This window comes from Danio rerio, chromosome 13 (assembly GCF_049306965.1).
Source record: "Danio rerio strain Tuebingen ecotype United States chromosome 13, GRCz12tu, whole genome shotgun sequence".
Taxonomy (NCBI): domain Eukaryota; kingdom Metazoa; phylum Chordata; class Actinopteri; order Cypriniformes; family Danionidae; genus Danio; species Danio rerio.
In genome coordinates this window covers 3,602,731-3,629,681 of record NC_133188.1, presented here as the reverse complement: position 1 = coordinate 3,629,681, position 26,951 = coordinate 3,602,731, and the positions used below count along the sequence as shown (strand labels likewise).

Here is a 26,951-nt window from a genome sequence, read left to right as displayed (position 1 = left end):
TTGGCGGTTTTAAAACCTTGAATTAAATGCTTTAATGCCTCAAAACTTTGCTACACATCAAAGTTAAACTCTTTTGTTGGTCCCACTTTATATTAAGTGGCCTTAGTTAATATGTACTTACATGGAAATTAATAGTTTGTTACAATGTACTTATTGTTCAAATACATGTATTTACTGTGTACTTATGCTTGATTAAATATATGTATGTAATTACATCTGTAATTAACTTTTGTAATTACATTTGTAAATACACTGTTGACCATCCCTTACACCTTAACCCACCCTTAATCCTACCCATACCACAAAACCTGTCCATAACCCAACTTCTGTCCTAACTCAAAAGCACCACAAGTGTTCTCAAATACATTATAAACACAGTAAGAACATTGTATTTATTTTATTTTTTGATGTAAGTACATAGTAGTTAAGGACACTTAATATAAAGTGGGACCCTTTTTTAATGCTTGAGAGTTTTACTAGAACTAAACTCCACTATATAACCAATTTAACCAAATAAAAACACTGCAAATCTCTAGTAGATAAATGACTGAACAACTACAGCAACAATTGAAAATGCAACCGTAAAAATGTACAACCCAACTTGACAACAAAAAAAAAAGTAAAAAAAATCAATATTGTTTAAAAACTCTGCTTAACTACTAACTAAACAGTTTAATAAGCCTCAAATAACAACCTTATGAAACACTTCCATTTAATTGCACAACAATTGGAAATTAATCCTTCAGTGAAGTCTCAGCTTCTCTAATACACAACCAACTCGAGCAAAAAACCCTCAAACCACTATAAACATGGATGAACACAACTTTTTTTAAACTAAAACTCAAAGCAACCACTGAATTAAGATGAATTATTAACTTGTAAGCATGTGGCACTTTTTTTTTGAGCTATTACCAACGGGTTGAGTCTAGTTGTCAAAAAACATCAGATGACAGGTACACACAGTCTCAGCATTGTTCAGCTATCAGCTAGCAAATGAAGCGAAGCACAGTACCATGCAAATCCCTTCTCCGCTTGGGCTTCTCTGATTGGCTGTCGCTTAATTGTGTTGCGCAGTCACGGGACGAGACGGTAAGGAGTTAATAGGTTAATTTAAGAGAATGAACAGCCACATATATCACATGCTCCAGGAACAGGAGGTCACATTTACGCCGAAAACATGACTTTTGGAGCTTCAACATCATAGCCTTTGCAGAAAGTCAGATCCATACTGAATTTTCAGATTATAGCATGAAAAATGCATTACGTTTGGAACCGTAAATCAACAGTATACATTAGCAAGCCCGAATCTAACAAATCAAGGACATTTACAGTTTTAGTGTGACAACGCTATTAACGGGAACATTTTTGGCTGCGATCTGACATTATATAAAAACCTGTGAGAGCTATTAGCCTTTAACAAAGAATTAAAATGCACATTTGCTGTGCAAAGGGAATGAGATAAATCATGCTAAATAGGTGAGGGAATCGATCATTTCTCAGATGGCCTGGACTGCTTTTTATCTATATTAAACCGAAGAGTCTAATGGATGGCACTTTAGGAGGTCCCTCCGTGTCCTTTAAAAGGCATCTGCTTGGGCCCTTAGCCCAGAGCATTTGAAAATCATTCAGAAGAGGCTCGATTCAATTAAACGTCTCCCCCATACCTTGAACTTTGTGCTGCTGATGAAAGGTAAACACATCAATCTCCTTTCGCTACCTGAGCGGCAACAATCCTCAAATCTGACCAAGCGTTACAGTCGAATCTGGAGCAGAATGAGGGAAAAAATAATAATAACCCCACAACAAGAACAGCAGCGGTCTCAGCAAGACCAACATGCTGACATGCTGCTCAGGTGGAAATAAAGAGAGAGAGAGAGAACTAGATAGATTTACCAGATCAGATAAGAAGATCTTCTGAAGACATATGGTATTTTGAACAACATCAACTGCTGATTGACTAGTGTATGGAATTTTGAGGATTCATTTATTTATTTTCCTTCAGCTTAGTCTCTTATTTATCAGGGGTCACCACAGAGGAATGAACCACCAACTAATACGGCATATGTTTACCACAGCGGACGCCCTTCAAGTCTCCTCATACGCTATAGACAATTTAGTTAATCGAATTCCCTTATATCTCATGTGTTTGGATTGTGGGGGAAACCGGAGCACCCGGAGGAAACCCATGCCAACACAGGGAGAACATGCAAACTACACACATAAATGCCAACTGGCTCAGCCAGGACTTGAACCAGCAACCTTTCTTAAAAATTCACAAACAAAAAGCAAGTTCGCAAACTATGCACAGTGAATTAGCCATATTTGTAATTAGATTTAATAATTGCAACCCAAGCTCATTCTGGAAACGTAGCCCCGCGGACGTTTCTGAAGACCGCGATTTACGTGGCCGGAGGTACGTAAAGGCCCCATTTAGTTTTTTTCGAGCGAACGCTGCTGGGCGGTGTGGCGCCGCTCCGCCCCTCCTCTTCGCACTCGCCGGCCGACGGCTCGCCTCCGAGTGGAGGGATTTCCCTATGCAATCAGTTTGTCCGCTTAGCTCACAGCCTTGCTTCGGCGGAGCGGGGGCCCAGGAGGAGGAGGAGCCGGCCGCGGTGGACGATGACAGGGATCGAGTCCGGGGAACAGCGGTTCCGGAAATCAGGTAAGACGAAAAATGGAATCCGAAAAATTCGCGGATCCGCGAAAACAAAAACCGCTCGAATACGTACCTCCCGGGACGTAAATCGCGGTCCGCAGAAACGTCCGCGGGGCTACCTTTCCACAATGAGCCCGGGTTGAATAATTGCATTAGAAAGAGTGTTCCACTATTCATGGGGACCCCCTAATTTAAAAAGAAGTATTAATGTTAAAACCTTTTTGGTTATAGAAAAATATGATAGAAATATAGAAAACTGATATATAAATATGATACTTTTATAAAAGAGCTATATGATGATGCTATATGATAGGCTTCTTGGCATTGGCCGGGGCCCCCTAATTCCCTGTGCCCCTAAATGGCCTCACTTATTTGTTAAGTCTGGTTAAAACCAACGCAATCTCACGGCAATTCGTAACCTTTTGACTTAGTGGCTCATCGGTATGAATTCGTACGATATAATTCATACAGTTTAGTAAGATTTGCTCATCACCCAATGACGGTTGGGGTTAAGGGTGGGGTTGGGTGCCATGCCTCCTTTTTTTTTTTTTTAAATCGTACATTTTCCTACGACTGAACACGTACGAATCAGCCACTAAACTGACAAAACGTCAAATACTTATCCTCGTGAGATCAGGCTGATTAAAATCCCTAAATACAACTTTTAATACAACTCTGTTGGCCTCCCATGTAATTATAATTTAGCCTCTATTTCATAAACAAAACAGCTCAGGAGCAAACTTTAAATTAAATTAATTTACTCTCTCCTTCTAGCTAAAGTAAACCGCGCTAACACTTTAGTTGAAAAGATTGTCAATTAAGAAGGAATTTTCTCAATATTTTTATTCATTCATTTTCCTTTGGCTATTTCAGTGGTCGCCACAGTGAAATGAACCGCCAACTATTCCAGAATATGTTTTACACAGTGGATGCCCTTCCAGCTGCAACCCAGTACTGGGAAAAACTCATACACTCTCACATTCACACACACACACACACACACACGCCCAATTTAGTTAATCTAGTTCACCTATAGTGCATGTCTATGGACTGTGGGGGAAACTGGAGCACTCTCAGGAAACCCATGCAAACATGGGGAGAACATGCAAACTCCACACAGAAACACCAACTGGCCCAGCCGGGACTAAAACCAGCCTCCTTCTTGGTAAGAGTTGACTCTGCTAACCACTGAGCCACCGTGTCATCCGTGTGGACTATAATTTAGCCTAGAATTAATCCACAAATCAGCTCAGGAGCAAACGTTAATTAAATTGAATTCGCTCACTCCTTCTAGCTAAAATAAACCACTCTAACACTTTGATTGAAGAGATTGTCAAGGAATTTACTCTGGTAGTTTATTAACACGTAATACATCAAATGCTCCTTGTAAGTGAGGTGAAATATAAATAACCAGGGGAAAAAAAAAGCGTTTTGAAGCACATCTGAGATCTCAAGCAGCAATCGTGCAGGAATATGAATTATTTCAGGTTATAGGATTTCGCTCTCCGAGGTAACGGGCAAGGATAAGGAACGACAGGAGACCAAAATCTATTGACATAAACGAGCTCAGATGTTGCCTTTTCATTCACCCTCTTCCTTTGAAATCAATACGCCTCGTGTCCGTGTAGGTAGAGTCTATTCGCATTCTCCTCTCGCCCGGTCTCCCGGCGAGCCCGTGGCGGGATGGAGACTTAGTCAGCAGTCTGTGAGAAACAGTTTCAATTACACAGAGTGCTTTTAAAATGAGGGATGTGAATGCATTATAAAGCTCAACGCTGATGTATTCACTAATAATGACGGCATCACAGGAAGCCGGCCATAATAATCCCCAATGATATATAGAGTAACTGATGGAAGCAGAAATTTTGAGGGGAGGGGGTTGTCACATGATTGATTTCTCCTTCAGATGAACTTGCGCTACTCTTGAGAGAAGAGAACTAGAGCATGTGACTTTGTGACACAGTGACCCCGTGACCTCTGCATCAAGAACTGTCAGATGACAGTCTTTCTTTGTGTGTGTGTGTGTGTGTGTGTGTGCTCTTAATTTAAACTCTAATGACCCTTCAAAGTATTGAAGACTCACTAAAAACCATGCATACTGTGCTCAACATACAGTATATGAGTACACCCCTCACAAATCTTTCATTTTAGTTAATATTTTCTATATGGAGCTTTACAATATTTTATTTGTGCATTAGATAAGTCAATACTGAAGCCAAATCTAATCTAATGAAATAACGTGTGAAAACGAAAAAAATTGTACACCCAAATTTATATTAGGGAAAAATTCATTCGTTTTCCTTCAGCTTAGATTCTATTTCAGAGGTCACCACAGCAGAATGAACCGCCAAATATTCAAGCATATGTTTTACACAGCGGATGCCCTTCCAGCTGCAACACAGTATTGGGAAACACCCATACAAACTCATTCATACACACTACTACGGCCAATTAAGTTTATTCAATTCACCTATAGAATGTGTCTTTGGCCATATATATATATATATATATATATATATATATATATATATATATATATATATATATATATATATATATATATATACACCCACACACACACACACACACTAGTGCTATACTAAAGGGAAAGTTCACCCCCAAATTCAAATTTACTTGCTATTTGCTAAAGTGGTTATAAAACCTTACAAGTTTCTTCTGTTAAACGCAAAAGAAGATATTTTGAAGAAAGCTGAAAACCTGTAACCACCCAGCAGGCACACAACATCATAAGACGTTAATATTAGGTTAGATTTAGGTCATGATGTCAACTAACCAAAAATTATTAATTAAATGCATGTGAGAAATTAGGGGAAATGAGAGGGTTATATAAACAATAATAAATAGGCCAATTAAATACAAAGAAATAAGCACAAATTCTAAACATCACGCTTTAATACTTCTTGTTTGAGCATACTAAAAAGACTAAAATGACTAATAAAGACTAAGTATGTTTGAACATACTAAAATTACATTTGTTTACATTTATAGATATAAACCTTTACAATATATATTAATGTAAAACCCAAAACAAAGCGTTTAACAATGACAGTCTTAAACAATGATTAAGATTTTTTTGGATAATTAAATAATTTTCAAAAAAGCACTTAAATCCAAAAAGATTAAACAAAAGAACATTCCTAAAATAAGTAAGCTTCCCAGAAAGAGCAGGTACATGAATCTGCTGAATCAGACGTCAGATCTTAGAGCGCTGTCGCGATACTTTGATGCCACATGTGACAATCAAGTGGAGTCGGCGCAGCGTCAATCCGGACAAAATTTCTAAACAGCATGCACCGCTTTAAGACAGTTTTCGATCGATCTGCGCGGCGCTGCATTAAGCCGAACACTGAAAAAAATTATTCAAAGATGATTCCTTGGATTTACTCAATTTCTTTACGTTAAGAGGTTGTAAGCAATTTATTTGGGCTGAATTTAAACAAACAAATTAAGTTGAACATTACTAAACTTAATTTGTTTGTTTAAATTCAACACAAACAAATTGTTTGCAACAGTTCTGCATGCAACACTTTTTTCAGTGAACGCACCTAATGTCTATACAACGTCTAAGGACAAAGTTATTCTGACGTCTAATAACGACATCTAATTGCATTGATATTTGGTTGATTTTAGGTTGTGATGGAAAGTGACTGAAACCCAACGTCTGATAGATGTCATTGTGATAACGTCCATGCTGATTAGGCGTTGATATTTGGTTGATTTTAGGTTGGACTCTGACGTTGAGTTCTGACGTTAACCCGATTTTCATTTCCAAACAAAATCCAACATCCCCACAACATTAGGGTACGTTGGGTTACAATGGGTTACAACATCAGTATGGCATCATGTTGATGTCCTGTGCCTGGAGGGTATCGACTCCCATTATTGGAAAAACAAATCAATGTTACCGGTTTTCAGCATTTTTTTCTGTTGAACAGAAGAAACTCTAAAGGTTTGAAACAAGGAAAGTGTGAGTAAATGTTGACAAAATGTTTATTTTTGGGTGAAGTATCCCTTTAAGTACAGGATGTACAGTAATACAGTGTCCTTGAGATTCTACTATGATGCTTCTACTGCTGTAAGTCACCTGCTCCCTCTCTCTCTCTCTCTCTCTCTCTCCATCGGTGTCTAATGAATACACAGCTCATTTCCTCTTCCTTAATGCCACAAAGTGAGAGGAATTGTAAAGTATCCCTGAAAAGACAACTACTTTGCAAGCGAAAAGACCTGAAGTCCTAAAGAAGTTAATTCTGGATAAATTGACTTTGACCCCAGTAAAAACTCCTAAGGATTAATTAATTGCTCCAATTAGGTGATGAATGCGGCCACTTAGACTAATTGTCAGCGGAGTACTGGCTTCTCCGGGCCTCCTGGGACCTTTAAGAAGCCTTCAAGAAAGAGCTGAAAGTAAACTGCCTGGTGGTGAAGTTTTAGAAGGCAAAGTCATTAAAATCGATCCTTGGAGTGTGATTATCAGCACATGTCAGATTTTTTTGGGATGGAAATTTGTGTGAGAGATTAATGGCTGCTGTTAGTGTGCTTGTCCTGTCTGTGTAGTGATAAACCCGCATGTAGTGTGTAACAGCAAAGTTTCCCTGGTTTAAGTGTGAAAGAATCAGTGTATCTGTCAGTGAGTGTTGTTTAGGAGACTAAACAGGATTTTAATGAGCAGTGTTTTTTTAACCATGTCCAATAGTTAGACAACCTGTCATTTTTAGTTTATTTGTTGCTATTCACCTTATTCTCCGTCGACGAGCGGGCGCTGCCATTTGAATCTTTTTGGCTAGAGACTTCCGGTCTCATTCACTTCCATTGCCACAGCCAAAACCCTGCAGCCCAAGACCGGTTACTCACTGAAGCTAAGCAGGGCTGAGCCTGGTCAGTACCTGGATGGGAGACCACTAGGGAACACCAGGTTGCTGTTGGAAGTGGTGTTAGTGAGGCCAGCAGGGGGCGCTCAACCTGTGGTCTGTGTGAGTCCTAATGCCCCAGTAAAAGTGAAGGGGACACTACACTGTCAGTGGGCGCCGTCTTTCGGATGAGACGTTAAACCGAGGTCCTGACTCACTGTGGTCATTAAAAATCCCATAGCACTTCTCGTGAAAGAGCAGGGGTGTAACCCCGGTGTCCTGGCCAAAGTCCCTCTATCGCCCTTACGATCATGGCCTCCCAATCATCCCCATCCACCAAATTGGCTCTATCACTGTCTCTCCAATCCACCAATAGCTGTGGTGAGCGCACTGGTGCTGTTGTCCTGTGGCAGCTGTCACATCATCCAAGTGGATGCTGCACACTGATGGTGGTGTGGAGAGACCCCCCCCCCCCCCCCCCCTCATGATTGTGAAGCGCTTTGGGTGTACGGCCAAACACAATAAATGCGCTATATAAATACACATTACATTACATTAATATTTTGACGTTAAAAACTGCACATTACGCTGTTTGATGTTGCAATTGGACATTTTCTTACTATATTATTCTACTTGGTCTGTATGGTCATGCAAACATTTGTTTGTAGAGCAAGTAGTTTGATCGTTTTCTGCCGTTTATTATTCCTAGTCATTTCTCCCATAGGCGACCGAATCGGAAGTTCTAAGACAATCGGGAAAGCAGGCGCACTTCCGCATTTTAGAATAAGGTCAATAGGACTTAAGTAGGAAAGGTCAATCTGACTGATATTAAAAGCAACCAATATTATTCATTTAATTCAATTAATTTCGATCGGTTTAGTCTCTATTTCAGAAATCACCATAGCGGAATCAACTGCCAACTAATCCAGCATATTTTTTTACACAGCGGATCACAAAAGCGTCAGCTAAATGACTAAATGTAAATGTAAACACACCTGCCTGTAATTATCACGTGCTGTTCAGGTCCTAATTAATTGATTCAGGTGTGTTTGATCAGGGTTTGAGCTGAACTCTTTAGGAAGGTCGATCTCCAGGAACAGGGTTGAGCATCCCCTGCTTTATGGTAAAGTCTAGATCAGATATGCGACCGGCCGGAAGTGCGATATGCACATTAATTAAGCAGCATTTTTTTATGACACTGTATAACAATAACTAATATTTTTACAGTACTGTGAGGGTTGGGTTTAGGGTTGGGGTGGGGGTAGGCGTTAAAGAATACATTTTATTGGGTAATTTAATAGATAACATAACTAATACTCGGTACAACTACAGTTTTTACATTACTGTGATGGTTGGGTTTAGGGTTGGGGTGGGGGTAGACGTTAATAAAATACAACAAATGAGAAATTTAATAAATAATAGAAATAATTCGCGTTAACTTCCGGCCGCAAACGTATCCGCTCTAGCAACTGCCCTGCTTTACAACATCGAATACCTCAAATTTAATCTCGAATGCTTGAACTCAATTGGAGTGCCTCGAATACTAAATATTGTGTACTTCTAGTTACCACACTGCAGCAGACCGATTTTTTTTCTACAGCATCATAAAAGAACAATTTGGTGTACAAACCATGAATGACCACTGAGCATTACAATGCCTTACAGGCTCACACACACACATCTCCGTTTCTATTACCGTCTCTATTCAAACAGTAACCAACTCCATTCTCTGTGGATGTCGGCTGCGCAACTTTGCCTTATGGGCCTTGTACTGATGGCGGCGGCTGCTCCCCTGATTAAATTCATCACCTTTATTACAGCATGGAGTGCACGGCCTAGCATGGCTGACTGCTCCTGTTGCCCATCGAGCGCATTCATCTGCACTAACGGGGCAGGGGTTTACGCTCGGTCTGTGAGCATCACGTCTGCGTCGCGCAAACGCATCGCTCACAGGTGACATGCCAGGGCCGCTCATATCTAAAGGCCGCAGTCTTCTTCCGAGCGAGGAGAAATGCCTCTCTGTAACACTGACTGTGGGCTTCGGATAATGTGTATCGAATCCATTTGTGCTCACTTGAGCTTGTTAAAGGAGGAATTAGTAGTAGTAGTAGTAGTATAAGATGTATAAGGAAGGCCCGTTCGCAGATATTGTAATGACTTTTAACTTAAAATGACATTTAATGCAGACATTTCACTTAAATTCAACTTTTCAATTGAACTGTAAATCTAGAACCGTTTTTATTTAAATGTTTTTGTAAATGTTAACATATATTTTAACACTTTGGATAACATTACTTTGGCATTGAATTACAGCAAGAGTAGATACTGCTGATGTGAGTATTTGTGATACAGCCGCTGAGGGGCATTTGAGAAAAATTGACATCATCTCTCTGATGAACACCATAATCAGATATGTGCTGTTTTAAAAACAGCCTCTATCATTTATTTTTATTCAGCGTTTGCTCAGGCAGTACACCATGAGTGTTGTCAACTTGCTTATAATTCATATAGAGCTTAGTTTGTAAAAGGCTCTCTCTCTCTCTCTCTCTCTCTCTCTCTCAGTATACATATACACTTAGCGGCCACTTTATTAGGTACACCAGTCAACCTGCTCGTTAACGAATATAAATATATCAAATAATTTAAGTGACTTTGAACATGGCATGGTTGCTGGTGCCTGATGGGCTGGTCTATTCAACACATTTCTAAGCATAATAGTTTTAATAACTCATTTCTAATAACTGATTTATTTTATCTTTGCCATGATGACAGTACATCATTTTTGACTAAATGTTTTTCAAGACACTTCTACACAGCTTAAAGTGACATTTAAAGTCTTAACTGGGTTAATTAAGTTAACTAGGAAGGTTAGGGTCATTAGGAAAGATATTGCATAATGATGGTTTGTTTTGTAGTCTATCGAAAAAGGGGCTAATAATTTTGACCTTAAAATTGGTTTAAAAAAATTAATGACTGCTTTTATTCTAGCCGAAATAAAACAAATAAGACTTTCTCCAGAAGAAAAATTGTTATTAGAAATACTGTGAAAATTTCCTTGCTGTGTTAAACATCATTAGGGAAATATTTAAAAAAGTAAAAAAAATTATCAAAGGTGGTTAATAACTTCAATTGTGTGTGTATATATAGGATTAGACTATTTATGAAAGATAAAAACATTAAGATATTATTAAATATCATTTTTATATTATTGTATAAAATTATTTATTGTATAAAATGATTTATACAACGATAACAGTGTTATTTCATGTTTGACAATTTTTGTATTTAAATACTACTAGACTCCCCCAAAAAAACCATAAAGCACTGTTTATTATTGCTCAGTCATATTTATATATGCTTGTAATTTATTACACTTTAGGCAAATGCACAGCACTGGAAAACTTGATCACCCAAGTCAATCTAAATTCATGACATCTTTCCAAATAGAGCATTTTAAACCATATAGTGCAATTATATTCATATTGCAATATATATATCCATTCATTTTCCTTTGGCTTAGTCCCTTTATTCATCAGCCGTCACCACAGTGGAATGAACCGCCAACTTATCCAGCATATGTTTTACACAGCGGATGCCCTTCCAGCTGCAACCCAGTACTGGGAAACACCCATACACACTTATTCACATACATACACTACGGCCAATTTAGTTAATTCAATTCAAATATAGCGCATGTGTTTGGACTGTGTCGGAGAACCCGGAGGAAACCCACGCCAACACGTTGAGAACATGCAAACTCCACAGAGAAATGCCAACTGACCCAGCCGGGACTCGAACCAGTGACCATCTTGCTGTGAGGCGACAGTGCTAACAACTCAGCCACAGTGCCGGCAAAAAAATATCACAATGTTTTACCTTCTAGTTTTAAAATCTTATCTGCCATTCACGCAGCTTCTCATCAGAAGAGTCTAACAATGCTACAAGGATGATTCCCCAGAGCAGCCCAGGGTTAAGTGAAGTGCTGTAGGGCGCAATAACAACAGCGGATGCCAGACATAGTCTTCACTACACAGCCTGCTCTGATTCAATGTGAACTTCTGACCTTAGGAAACCGATGACATCACCGGCACAGATCTAAAACTACTAAACTTGAACCGTCTAATATATAGACGGACATAACAGTCTAGATTTCTAATTCCAGTAGATTCCAGTCATTTACCAAAATTAACAGCAATAATGACAGCAATCCGAAGTGCTCCCAAGTTGCTCCTCGCATCCGATTATGCGACATTACAAGCGAGAGTGTAAAAGTGAATGCGCATTATGAGATAAACGCAAGCTGACACAAACACACATTCACACACTCTCGTCCAAACAGAGCCAGATTTGTTGGATATTACAACACCCCACGGGGAATATCGCACATGCGATCATCTAACACAGCTAGCGAGCGCTTCTGAGCTATCGCTTGCCTCGATTATCGATGATGCCACACATTTTTTTGTTTTTTTAAAACACTTTCAATTCATTTCTGCTTTTTTTTTTTCATTTGAGAGGAGAAAAGAGCTTCGTGTATGATCAATGCTGCAGTCCAGCATGAGCGGTGGAGCGTAATTTACGTTCTGCTCATCGCTCTCGGACAGAATAGAGCTGAGCTCGGCTAAAGCCGGTGATTTAGGGTTGCTTTGGTGATGCTGCCACTATAGTGACAAAGCTTCTGGAATTATGAACGGAAAAAAATGAAGCATGCACCGCAGTCGACAAAAGGATGGAGGTCCAGAAACTCATTTTCCAACCTGGTAATCATCAATAAAATCCAGCTGCAGTTAGTTTCATAAAAAGCAAATGATCAGAGGCAAGCATGCGTGCATTTGCACTCTGTTAACTTGCAGATCTGAGCAGTATGTCGTGTTTATCTGAGGTCAGGGATCAGTTCTGCAATGGTTCAATAGTGGAAGTGAAACCGACAGCTTAGTTCATTCTCATGAGCCCAAAACTAACTCGCTGTCTCAGTCTGACGGAGGGTGTGTGTGCTCTCTTGACAGCGTTATTAATTCAGATTTGCACAACCTAGACTGTGACAAAGCCATAATGTGTGGTGGAGGAAACTCCATAACTGGCATATTACTCAAAAAACAGCATGACACGTCTCCATGCCAGATTCTCTCCAACTCTTGGTATAAAAAGCTAAAAACGAGTCATGAGTGAGTCATTCTTTGCGAGCGGAGCACGGAATATTCTTCACGTTGGCAGGTGGGATCAGCCATATAGTCCTGATTACACAGGCTAATGTTACAGTCAAACGTCACTGATTTGATCCAGCGAGGAAAGCTGGTCTGGGCCAGAGGGAAAGGCAAAGAATAAACAAGCGACTGTAAAACTGCTGAAATACATAAAGCCAGACCGCAGGCCCACCGGAGGGCTGAAACAAAGTTTCACAGGACAATCTGTATATTTGATGTAAGGCATGATATTGTTTCAGCATCGATATCGCAATGCGATCCTTTGCAATAGTCACATCGCAAGGTATGCAATGTTGAGTTTGCATTAAAATGTGTCATTTGCATGTGTTTTTGATGCCTTTAATATAATGATATCAAAAGCATTCAAGTATAATAAACTGTTTGTTATTTTAACAATGATTAATAACAAAAATTAAATAATAAAATCACTCTGTGATGTCATTCGAGAGTTCACACTTAGCTGATGATCAATAATAAAGCTTGTCCCGGGAGAGAGCCCTGAGCTTATAAGATCCTCGAGCCCTGGGCTCCCTCCTGTTGCAGAGCGAGAGGGGAGTTTGAGCTTGGTTAGATCTCGATGACTCCCCCCTTGCTTATTTGTAGCTAAGTGTCAGATATGGATGGCTGAGAAGAGGTGTACTCAGCCCTTGGCTATGAATATTTTATTAATTGTTTAGGGTTGCTTGTTTTGGACTGTGGGAGGAAACCGGAGGAACCAGGGAAAACCCACCCGAGCACGGGGAGAACGAGCAAAACTCCACACAGAAATGTCGCTTGGTTTGGAAGGAATTAAACCTGGGGCATTCTTGCTGTGAGGCAACAGCGCTAATCACTGGCCACCGTGTCGCCCGTTTGAAAAGAGGGAAAGTAGGGTTGGGTGGGGGAAGGAGGGGGGTGTTGGGTTCTTCAAGACGAAGATATTGAGATAAGAAAACTCTGGTTATTTGTAGTGAGTTAGGAATCGTCTGATGGGATAATTGGTCATGAGCTATTGCTGGAACAGCTGTGAACAATCATAAGCACGTGATCCTCTCGAAATTTGTTTATAAATAAACTTCACTTATAAACCATTCGTTTCAATATAAGTTTTTATTTGTCAGTTTAGTTGGTATTCAATATACATCAAATTAGGGCTGCATGATTTTGGAAAAATCTAACATTGCAATTTGTTTATTTATTTTGCTATAAATATTGCAATATGAAAACAATTTTCATTGTGGTCTGTGCTGTTTGCAGTGCATTACTGTATTTGCATTATGTTGTGAGCATTTTAACGCGTAACAAAAATCTAAAAATACATTGAAGATAAATAAAATGAAAACAATTGAAATAAAACATTATTTCAATTACAGGCCTGTGTGATTAATCGAATTGCAATCGCGATTTGTAACGTTACGATTATCTAATTGCAAGAGGCTGCTATATGAAATATATATATATATATGTATTATTTAATTTCCCCCACCCAAAGCAAATGCGTGACTGCCGTCTGTGTGTGACAGTCTTATTAGCCAATTGAGTGAGCTCACTTTCGTTCTACCCAATCAGAATTGCACAACTGAACTGCAGAGGTGCGTTTCCCAAACAATGATGTAACTCGTGGCTGAAATATCATAGTACGATGCATTTCCGTTTTGAAAGAACGATTTAGTGACGAGTGTTTTCCGAAACCCGAAGTTTCTCTGTCGCAGATCCATCGTTTGAACCATGTTATAACGTAAAACGCCCATAATGATGCTCTAAACTGGGTGGTAACAACTTCTTTAGAGAAGAACCCCATCATTTATTTGTGCAAATTATATTGTTCTGGTAAAAACATGCACTCGCTTTCCATATTAATTAAAATATATATAAATAATACATATAGGGCCTGTGTTCCCCTTACAAATATTACTGAGAACATTACATATTCTATTCTAAATTAACATAAAGTCACTTACAAGAGCAAATACGTATTCTGATCTCATATATAAATCCTATAAATAAATAAATAATGAGGTGATTTATTAAGAAATTAAATTTAATATTTATTATTTATTAAGAAATAAAAAAATATCCTTTAATAATAATATTAATAGTATTATTGATGATGATGATGATGATGATTATTATTATTATTATTATTATTAAGTAGGATATTGTTTATTTATTTTTTATTTTTTGAAAAGTCTCCTTTTACAATTTGACGAATGCAAAATTGCAGAAATGTTCTAACCAGCAGGTCCATGTCATATACAATACAGATACTTAACAAATAACCTACTATAAATTAAAAGCATTAACATATGCAATGTTTTTTGTTTTCACAAGCTTTGGGAAATGCAACATAAATTCCACTTTTAAATATTCGGTCACCTACAGCTTTCGTCATGAGCCACGGCTGTGTTTAAATTGACATCAATGTTTTCACAGTGCACTGCAAAGGGAGCACAACTGTAAACATGAAGATCACTAAAACTGAACTGTAATACTACTTTGAAAGCAAATTACACCTAAGAGAGATGACTTTAATGCTTTTTTTTTAAATCATTCCGAGTTTAAATGTTACAATGCTCTAAATGAATAGGGCATAGGGGGATAAGTGGACTACAGCTCCAGAGGTGTAGTTGCAAGTGCACAAGTTTGCGACGCAGTTTGCGAATGTTCGTTGGAACGATGGATTTGAGAAATGGCAAATCAACAAACTATGTTTGTAACGACAAAACTTGTGACCTTAGTTGGCTACCGACGGTTTTGGGAAACGCACCCCAGGTCGGGATTCTGTGGAGGCCATTTCACGACTTTCATTGGAACAATGGATTTGTGAAACGTCAAATTAACGAAATATGTTTGTAAGGACAGAACTTGCAACCTTAGTTGGTTAACGATGGTTTTTGGAAACGCACCCCAGAAAGCCACAATAAAAACAAACAAACAAAAAAGCGCGGACAAAAAAGTGCTAAAAAGTCAACTGAAAACGCAGCCAGTGACAATCAATCTAGTGGCAAGCAACAGCTAAGTACGATTCATAGTTGTTTGCAGCTGTTACACCATATGAAAAAGCTTCACGAAGGCACCAGCAGATAACTTACACCATAACTTACTACTGTTTGATCTGGGGAAAAGGTAGTGGTTCATTTCTGAATGTTTAAAAACTAATTTGAATAAAAGTTGGAGTTAGTTAATATCTCTTCAGTTCCATTTTTAACTAACACTCACTGCATTTTAGCAGTAAGAATCTACGATACAGAATACTGAGCTGAAGCTTTACTATTAAATCGCAAATCAAAACGAAATCGCAATATCTGTCAAAAAAATAAAAAAATCTAAATTAGATGTTTTCCCCAAATCTCACCGCCCTAAACTGTATATTTTTCTTGATTGTATTTATAGATTGTTGTGCTTTAAAAAAATACTCACAACACATGCAAATATGCAAATGCACTGCAAATAGCACAGATCACTACGAAAATTGCACTGTTAGATTTTTCCAATATCATGCAGCCCTAATTTGATGTATATCTAATACCACCTAAACTGACAAAAGAGAACTTATATTGAAACGAATGGTTTAGAATGACATCACAGAGGAGTTATTAGGCTTATGTCACCCCGCTGTGAATAGGATCCTCGGGTATTTAATTGCGGATGCCAAGAGACTGCGTCCACACTGGAATGCCATGTTGAGCGCAGATGATTCACAGGCACAAACAGTTATTTAGGACTGCGTGTGCGATTAAAAAAACCTACCTAACTTGTGCTAGGGAGGGTGGTAGCACTTTTTAACGGATGTCAAAAATATAACGACTCCCTCTCCCTCGTGCTGTAATGAGTATGTAATGATGAGTAATGAGCCTGTAATGTGTGCAATGATGGAGTTTTATAAACGTAATTTAAAACTTTGGTTTGCCCGAGAGGTTCTGCGTTATGAGAACATCATGATCTGAAATTGCATTTGCTTTGTTTGATATCTCTTTTTTTTCCCTCTCACAAATTTTCAATTGCCAGCGGAAAGTGTCCGTAAAGCAAAATGAGCTATGCATGTGTTAAATGTTGCACTACAAATTAAAAATACTAATAAGTCAGCACTGACAAAACTGCGTCTGCACTGAGGATTTAGATAGATAGATAGATAGATAGATAGATAGATAGATAGATAGATAGATAGATAGATAGATAGATAGATAGATAGATAGATAGATAGATAGATAGATAGATAGATAGACAGATAGAGTTTTTACAGTTCTTTTAACAGCTATTTAACAGTTTTATTTGCAATAAAGCCCCACTTTCCTCTGTAAAACAGTATAACGAGAAGTATAACGAGAAAAAGAGCCTAGTTTGCTCAAATATATGACCTCATTAACAACTTTATAAAGTTGACAGCCGGAGAAGGCTTCCAGGGGTTTCTACCAAGAATTAGTCAGGAGCCCCCTGGTGTCACGGTACATTAAATGCCCACCCTTAAATACAAAGTAGAGAGGGGTCGACTCCTGGACCACCAAAACGTGGCATAATTGTGAAAAGATTCATTTGACAAACCAAGTTAAGTGAATGCTAAAACACACACACACACACACACACACAAAGTTGTCATTTTATAACTCAACGAGTGAAACACACTATGTTGTTGGGTTATTTTAGTAAACAACAAGTCTCGCGGCATCTATTTAAATTGCAACGGTCCAGAAGAGGATCTGAAGGCGTGATGGTAAGTTTATCTTCCTCAATCCTCACTCAATACTTTTTTTTTGTGTAAGTGACATGATTATTATGGGGTTTTCGGTCATTGGCAGTCTAATAGGCTAATTTGTAGAACTGACCAACTTCTCTTTTAGGCTGGTCCAACTAATAGAGTGGTCTAGAAGATAAAATCTAGACTCTTGAGATGTATCTCTTGGCGTAAATAACTCAATGTGCAGTGAGATGAATTCTACTAGGCTACAGTTTTTTATTTACCTCAGAGAAAGTCTCATGAAGAACTATGCTATAAAATGCATATAGTGTTAGGGTGAAATTGTGAATTCGTTCTTACGTGAATAAAACCAAAACATATGTTCTAACAACACATTAGCATCCAACTGAATCACTGTAAAATCCACAGGTTTACAACAGACAAGTGTCGACTGCTGAATGCGCGTAAACTTAAGCCGCAGTTAAAGCTGAACTAAACGGCCATGTGAGTCTATTTGTATGACTATGAAAGTAAACATGAATAGGCATGAATGACTGACACCAAAACAAGCAGCTGACGCTTTTAACCGGCTTTCTTACGCGCGTAAAACGCGCTGTTTGCAACAGCTTTCATTTCATCCCGGTGGGATTTGACGGACACAAGTCAGTCCATCAACATTACCTTCATCGAGAAGCCGTTCGAGGTGGTTGAAGATCCCGCAGAAGTTGGGCAAACTGCTCATCAGTTTCTTATCGTTCATGAGCTGCATCAGATAATCTGGGGTCGGCTTCGGCTTCTCTTTCGTTTCCATTTCCCCCACCATATTCCACAGAAATCACCACCGACGCCCCAAAATAGACAGAAAAAGTCCCAGGATAAATAAAGGCTGGAGTATAAATAATAAATAGAGCACAAAAAAAGGCAAGGGAAGAAGGCAAGTGCCTGACTCGTCCGCGGGAAAGGCTGCTGTCTCTTCACGCACAATCCGCTGCTGCTGCAATGGGCTACTGCAATTCTGGGGATGACAGTTGTTTTAGGGCAGCTGATGAGATGAAATTAAACGGACAAAAGAAATTCAAAACGGGTGAAGAGGGAAGCCAAGTCTCCTTTTAAAAATATAAATAAACAATTCCTGATAAATTCCACAAGTTACTCGAAACGGCGACTCCCGCGTGCCCCTCTTTAAGCTTTATTTGAGCGAGATATTTGTCCTTAACTTCCTCTTGAGGCGGCGAAAATGCACCCTTTCCCCGAGTTCCCCAAAGCTTCCTCTGTCTTGTCTTGTCTGTGTGTGTGAGTGAGTGAGTGTGTGTATGTGTGTGTGTGAGTGCAGCACTAGAAACGTCTGTCCCTCCCGTCTCTCACGCGCAATAAAGGCGCTTTCTCAATGAGATTGGCATTCGGTCCTCCGTTACCGACCAGCTCTTCTTGCGCTCGCGAGCCCGTCACATGATCACACTGAGTCCCAGCACTAGAAATCCGACTGTGGGAGGAGAGAGTGAGAGAAAGCGAGAGAGAAAGAGAAAGGGAGAGAGACTTGTACATGTGAAAAACAATTAGCCCATTTTAAATGCGGGCTCGATTCTGTGTGTGCATCTGGCGCATTGTGTTTTCTTCAGATGTACTGAATTTCTCACAGGGCTTCTGTTTTAATGGAAACTCCCATGCATTCTTTCTCCAAAACGCTGTTTCTATTCACCAATAACGAATTCCTAGAATTTCTCATATGCTTTGTTAAATCATTCATTCATTTTCTTGTCGGCTTAGTCCCTTTATTAAACCGGGGTCGTCACAGCGGAATGAACCGCCAACCTATCCAGCACATTTTTACGCAGCAGATGCCCTTCCAGCCGCAATTCATCTCTGGGAAAGCTCTGTTAAATAGTTGCGTTAAAAATACCCCAACAAATAACCCAACTATAGATTACTATAGCACCTTCCCAACTTTGGATTATTTTAACCCAATGCATTGGGTTATACGTTATCTTGATATTTTTTTTCCATTCTGGTATTACTATTGCTACTATTATTAGCACTACTAATAATTGTATAATTATAGCTGTGTAAACAAATAACTTACAGTTTTCATTCATTTTCTTGTCGGCTTAGTCCCTTTATTAATCCGGGGTCGCCACAGCGGAATGAACCGCCAACTTATCCAGCAAGTTTTTACGCAGCGGATGCCCTTTCAGCCGCAACCCATCACTGGGAAAGCTCTGTTAAATAGTTGGGTTAAAAATACCCCGACATATATAGATTATTATAGCACCTTCCCAACTTTGGATTATTTTAACCCAATGCATTGGGTTAAATGTTATCTTGATAAAATTTTATTTTTTTTCCATGGTATTACTATTGCTACTATTACTAGCACTACTATTAATTGTATAATTATGGCTGTGTAAATAAATAACTTACAGTTTTCAAACATATTGAAAACGCTTCATTTCCATTTCTCCGTTAAAATAGTTGGGTTAAAATACCCCAACACATAACCCAACTAAAAGTTATTATAGCACCTTCCTAAGTATGGGTTAATTTTAAGCCAATGCATTTGGGTTATATAATTTAATTGGGTTATTTTGAATAAATGTTTTTCTATTCTGGTATTTCTATTGCTACTATTACTTGTACACTCTAAAAAATGTTATTTATTTAATCCAATGGTCGAGTTAAACATATTCGGTGCTTTGTTGGGTTATTTTTAACCTTTATTAGGTTATTTATTAATACCTCAACCAGTTGAGGTAAATAATCTGTACATTGTTGGGTTATTTTTAAACTTTATTTGGGTTATGTATTTAATAACTCAACCAGTTGGGTTAAAAATAACTCAACTGATTTAACTGACCCAAAACAGCTGTATTTATATGCGTGCCTAATGTTGTTTTTGCATCATAACATTTATTTAAGCTATTACACAATAATATTGTTGTTATTTTTTTATCAAATTACCTCTCCATATCATGTTTCTTATATCCGTTTCACCACTCAAGACCATCTTTTAGAAGTGTTTGGATGTGGTTAAAATGTATTTTACATAGTGGACACTGAGTAAAGCCTGCTGCAGCTGCTGGACAGTCTCTACAGCACACAGAGCTCCATATTCTGCTCCATCAACACAGGATTCTCTGCTTGCAGTTTATAACGGTCTGCACTTTGTTCTTTTTCTTCATTGCTTGTGATTCTTGATTTATTTTAACAAAAGTGTCTAGAACTTAAAATGTAATGAAAATGAAGCATCTTCAATATGTTTGAAAACTGTATGGTATTCATTTACACAGCCATAATTATACAATAGTAGTAGTAATAGTAGCAATAGTATACCAGAATGGATATTTATCAAAATAACACAATGCATTGGGTTAAATTATACAACCCAATGCGTTAGGTTAACATAACCCATAGTTGGGAAGGTTCTATAATAACTTATAATTGGGTTATATGTTGAAGTATTTTAACCCAACTATTTTAACTATTAAAATAGCATTACTATTAATTTTATAATTATGGCTGCGTAAATAATGTGCAGCATTCAGAAATATTTTAAATGCTTTATTTATTTTAAAAATAAATGAAGATTCAAAAATGATAAAGAAACAGAACAAAGTGCAGACTGTTATAAACTATGCGAGCAGAAAATGCTGTGTTGATGAAGGAGAATATGGAGCTCTGTGTGCTGTAGAGACTGTCCAGCAGCTGCAGCAGGCTTCACTCAGTATTCACAATGTACAATACATTTTAACCACATCCAAACGCTTCTGAAAGATGGTCTTGGATGGTGAAACGGATATAAAACCACGAGATGGAGAGATAATTTGACAAAAAAAAAAAAAAAAAAAAAAAAACAATACAGCTGTTTTGTGTCTGTTAAATCAGTTGACTGTTGAAAGTATTTTTTTTAACCCAACTGGTTGATTTATTAAATAAATAATTAAATAAAGGTAAAAAAAAACTCCAAAAGCACCAAATATTTAACTCAACTGGTCGAGTTATTAATAAATAACCTAATAAAGGTTAAAAAAAACAACAACAAAGCACTGAATATGTTTAACTAAACTATTGGGTTAATCAAATAACGTTTTTTTAGAGTGTACATTTTAGTTCCAGCCACTTTTGTTAAAATAAATCAAGAATCACAAACAATGAAGAAACAAAAAGTGCAGTTATAAACTTTGCAAGCAGAAATCATGTGTTGATGAAGCAGAATATGGAGCTCTGCGTGCTGTAGAGACTGCCCAGCAGCTGCAGCAGCCAATACATTAACCACATATAAAGACTTCTGAAAGTTGCACTTTAAAAAACATTGGGTTATTTATTAAACCCAATAGTCGAGTTAAAAAATAATTTATGTTTTGTTGGGTTGTTTGGAACATTTATTAGGTTATATATTAAAAACACAACTGGTTGGGTTAAATGTTTGGTGCTTTGTTGGGTTATTTATTTAATAACTCAACCAGTTGGGTTAAAAATTTTGAATTTCAACAGTCTGATTTACCTGACACAGAACAGCTGTATTAATATGTGTAGGTAATGTTGTTTTTGCTTTACAAAGTTTATTTTAGCTCTAATGCAATAAAAGTGTTTTTTTAATTTTTCAAATTACCTTTCCCTGTTGTGTTTTTTATATCTGTTTCACCAGAACTCTCAAATTGATGATACAATTGTGAGTTTCATAGCTGATCTTTATACAGATAAAATCACGATCTATTCGTCCGTGTTCATTTCTACAGTTTTTTTTTTTTTTTGGAGGAAATGATACACATAGGCTGCAGGGTGGCGCAGTGATTAGCACATTCACCTCACAGCAAGAAGGTCGCTGGTTCGAGCCTCGGCAGGGTCAGTCGGCATTTCTGTGTGGAGTTTGCATGTTCTTCCCATGTTCGCGCGGGTTCCCTCCAGGTGCTCCGGTTTGCCCCACAAGTCCAAAGACATGCGGTATAGGTAAATTAGGTAAGGTAAATTTTCCGTAGTGTATGTGTGAATGAGTGTATATGGATGTTTCCCTGTGATGGGTTGCAGCTGGAAGGGCATCCGCTGTGTAAAACAAAGGCTGCGGCGACCCCAGATTAATAAAGGGACTAAGCCGAAAAAGAAAAATGAATAAATGAATGATAAAGATATTTGAGATATTAGTGGTTAAGTCACTTTTTGGTAAAATAACCCAACAAATTAGTTATTTTTGTTACTCAAATTGTTGGGTTAAACTGACAGCAGGTGATGCCAAAACAACCCATAATTGGGTTACCTCTTGGATTATTATTAACCCAACTGTTTTAACTGAGTGGTCTTGGATGGTGAAACAGATATAAAAACATGACACAGAGAGGTAATTTGATAAAAAAAATAACAATATTATTGCATTAGAGCTAAAATAAACTTTATAACGCAAAAACAACATTATGCATGCATAATACAGCAGTTTTGTGTCCGTTAAATCAGACTGTTGAAATTCTAATTTTTAACTGGTATTATGGAGCAAAATCTCTAAGGAATATTTCCAGTATCGCATTTTAATGTTAAATCAGTGTAATTTAAGAAGTGCATAAAAATTTGACTTGGTAAGTACTAGTTAGTTAACTCATTTAAAGTTTGAAAGACTATTAGCACACTTTTATAAGGGTTTAGTTGCTGGAGTAATTTTGTAATACTTTATGTGCTTTTTTGTAATTATCGTTATAATATATATATATATATATATATATATATATATATATATATATATATATATATATATATATATATATATATATATATATATATATATATATTGATAATATATATTGATAATTATATTATCAATATATATTATTGTAATTATAGTCACAAAAAAGAAAATTATGCTAGCTTGGAATGACATTTCTGTCTTTAGATTTTTACTCTTGCGTTTTAAATGTAGTTAGTACCATTCAACACTGCTTATTTAAAGGAAACGAAAGCTCTTTTCTCATTGTCTTCAGGTGTTTGTGAGCTTGACTGTGAATTGCTCACATGGGTCTAATATTAAAAGACTCATTTGTCCTCTTTTGGCAAGCTGGATGGAAACAGTAAAGTAGAAAAGCGATTGACTAAATGCTGGTGCACCTCAAAATGTACCACAATGGTTGAAGAAAACAAGGCATTTATCTCAATAGGAGGACTTCCTTTGCAGAAAGAAAAAAAATCATTACACAATGCGGATGGAGGCTAATGCTTTGTCAATATGTGCCAATATGCAGCTAAAGCTAACGTTATGGGAACAGCTCCTCCCTCTGGATTAGACTGCATTTTAATTGACATAATTAACATTGTTTATTTTTGTGTCCTTATTCTGGAAGAACAGCAGGAGCAGAATGCTATTACGAAGATTTAATGTTCTACATTTTCATTCCTTCACTCCTATCAACATAGGCTCATTCTGAAAACGTACCCCTGTATACATATCTACAGAGCGCAAATTATGTAGCCAGAGGAATGTATCTTTAAAAACGAATCCTACGGGGCGGTATGACGCCATTCCTTTTCGCGCTACCAGCTGACCACTTACTTCCGTCAGTTTGTCCAGTGGCTCGCCATGTATATCGCATAGATTCCAATTTACTCGAAGCAGATTCAGACCTTGTTCATGTGTAAATTTAGCCAATATGAATTGGATCTGTGCCCTCGTGATTGCAGTGTAAGCAGGTCAGTGTTGCCAACTTAGCAACTTTGTCGCAATATTTATCGACTTTTCAGGCCCCCCAGTGGCAAATTGATTTGTAATTAATTTGCAAATTGACATATGACGTAATCGAGCGACTTCTCAGGCAGCGTTAGCGCCTTTTCATTAAAAATAGTTGGCAACAGTGAAGCAGGTAGATCGGATTTTCACATGTCAATGCACGTTATTAAACACCACAGCAAATGACGCGAGTCCCAAACCTTAAACCTTATAATCTCGGACAAAAAAGCTTTTATATTGTCATGTAAGCATGTTAACAGTAGAGAGCAGCAAACAAATTTTGTTTTTGCTTGAACAATGCTTCAGTCTATTTAACTAAATGTATTGTAATTACATTACAACATCGATGCTGTTAAAACAACCTTGTGAAATTAAAAATAGTCGCATAAGCTTTCACCGGAAGTTTATCGTTGGCTTTAAAACCCTAGCTGTGCATGGAGCCCATTAACAGATTTTTATTTTACAGTGTCGCATTTACTTTAATGAAAACAAAGCCAACGCCAGCATTGAAACAGCAAAGCTATCACTAAAATTGAATTCCAGAGTTATTTTCCCACACAGTGAGCGTAATTTATGAGCACTTCATTACTGTGTTTTTATAAAATACTCTAATTGCGCTAATGGTTTTGTCACGTCTTTTGTTACGCAAATCGGTTCTCAAGCATGCTGCTGTTTGGCTTTCGGACGCCGCCATGAAAGCGATTGTTCCAGTCACTGTTTGGTCCATCACTTCTATTCACGTGAAGAAAAAAACAAAAAGGGAGCATGTATAAGAAATAGGCGGTAAACAAAACCAGGCAGAATGTGGGACAGCACAGCAGCGGGCCGAGGAGACGAGGGGTAGAGAGGGCTGGCGGCCCAGGATCTGACAGCATGGAAACAAACGACCCACCAGAACAGGAAGGGATTGTCCAGGTCCTGCCCAGCACCTTTTCATCCTTTTGTGATGCCCGAGGCTTTCACATGCAGATCGGCTTGGACGCGGAGGCCTGTGTTAGGGCGCCTTGCCCTCCTGACTACAGAGAAAGGGGTGTATTTTACCCCTCACCCCTTCTTGAGCGAGATCTGCCCCCTCGACCGGCTGACGGAAGCCTTGTTTGAGCGCAGAGGAATTACGTTAATGAATGCATTCCTTTACACATGCTCCCTGAAACCGGGCAAGTTTGGTTGAATCGGGGAACAAGTGCACTGTCGCTCTCAAACTCTCGCCTTTCATCATCTCTCTCTGCAGCTCTGCTGATGCTTTTTCACTTGTTAGCTCTGCTTCAGGCTTGCCAGATCCTCTCATCAACCCCCTTCTCTCTTGCAAAGGTGCATGTGACTACACAGCAAGCATAACAAATGCAGTAAAAAATGGCATTTCTGGTCTAAGTATCTCCGGATTCTTAAATCAAGAAGCTTTTTACAGACAAGTAGAATATATTGTTTTGTTTTCAGAAATACTAAGTCAAAATTAAGTGTTTTTTTCCTTAAAACAAACTAAGTAGTCTACCAGTACGAATTTCAGAGAGGATCACATGCTTATGATTGCTTGCAGCCAGCCCTGCATTATTCAATTTATGATTCACCAATCAGACGATTACACTGTAAACCCTAATGTTGTCTTTACTTAAACAATTAAGTAAAGTTGACTGAATCAAAAATTTTTGCATTTTGGTCCCATCACGTAAAATGTCAAGATTTAAGATTTCTTAAGTGTAGTGACCTCAAAATCATAATTAATCCTTTGAAAAAAAAATAGGTCATTTTCACAAATCTAGTCTTGACTGTAAAATTCTAATATGTGTGACATATGTGCAAAAAAGTACAAGGTCCAGAAAACAAATGGCTTCAGGTATAATTATTCGTCATAATGTGAATAAATGGCTACTTATTTTTTTGTTTTGAATTTATTTAAACATTTTTTCATTCATTGTATGTTCATATTTAAACATTTTTATATAATTCACGCACACACACACACACACACACACACACACACACACACACACACACACACACACACACACAAACTGAAAACCCTAATAAGTTGACTGAACTAAATTAATTGAGTAAACTCGTTGCCTCAATTTAATTGAGAAATGGAGTCTTGCATATTTAAGTTTATTTAAGTACTAAATTAGTACTAAATAGGTACTAAATTATAAGTAGTAAATATAGTACTAAATATAGTGAGTTAAATAAACTTCACGTAAAGTAAGTTTGGGGAGACTCCATTACTCAATTAAATTGAGGCAACAAGTTTGCTCAATTAATTTAGTTCAGTCAACTTATTAGGTTTTTCAGTGTACTAATCCACTGTAAATACATTATGTTCCACATCACAGCCATCTTTGTTTTGAAGAATCCCCCCTTCCACCCTCACTCCTCCTTTCCTAGATGGGCGGCCCGGTGGCCCAGTGGTTAGCACTGTTGCCTCACAGCAAGAACGTCACTGATTCTAGTCCTTACCAAGTCAGCTGATGTTTCTGTGCAGAGTTTACACGTTCTCCCCGTGCTCACGTGGGTTTCACCTGGGTTCCCTGGTTTCCTCCCATCGTCCAAAAACATTCAACTTAAGTTAATTGACTAATCTAAATCGGCACCGTAGACATGCTCTTAGTTAAGAGTTATCTCTTAAGAGCATTCATTATCTGTTTGTAACCCCCATAGAAATGGGTTTACCAAACAGTGTAGTCACCTATGGGTTCCTCTAGAGGGCGCTTCCCAACTTCTAGAGAGAAAGCCGGTTTTCCTTTCCGTTTGTGGACACAGTCTGTGAATGTTCCCGAACATGCACGCAGTAGAGCTTTGAGTTGATATAAACCAGTGAATTGTGCTGTATTTTCGTTTATTTTAATTTAGAAGTTAATCTTCACTCCAAACATCA

At 38.0% G+C, this 26,951-nt stretch overlaps 1 protein-coding gene and 1 long non-coding RNA gene across 11 annotated transcripts in view; one reads left to right on the top strand and one right to left on the bottom strand.

Moving 5' to 3' along the window:
* Positions 1–18,754, bottom strand: part of qkib (QKI, KH domain containing, RNA binding b) — a 179,827-nt gene extending 161,073 nt beyond the window's left edge. For all 10 annotated transcript variants that reach the window (XM_073920532.1, XM_073920533.1, XM_073920536.1 and 7 more), the window contains exon 1: positions 18,064–18,754. In XM_073920532.1, the coding sequence (XP_073776633.1) occupies positions 18,064–18,205 (142 nt within the window). In that variant the 5' untranslated portion in view covers positions 18,206–18,754. The remainder of the gene's footprint in view (positions 1–18,063) is intronic.
* LOC141377102 (uncharacterized) overlaps positions 17,203–26,951 on the top strand; it is a 34,698-nt gene continuing 24,949 nt past the window's right edge. The window contains exon 1 of the long non-coding RNA XR_012389094.1: positions 17,203–17,418. This is a non-coding gene — a long non-coding RNA (uncharacterized lncRNA). The remainder of the gene's footprint in view (positions 17,419–26,951) is intronic.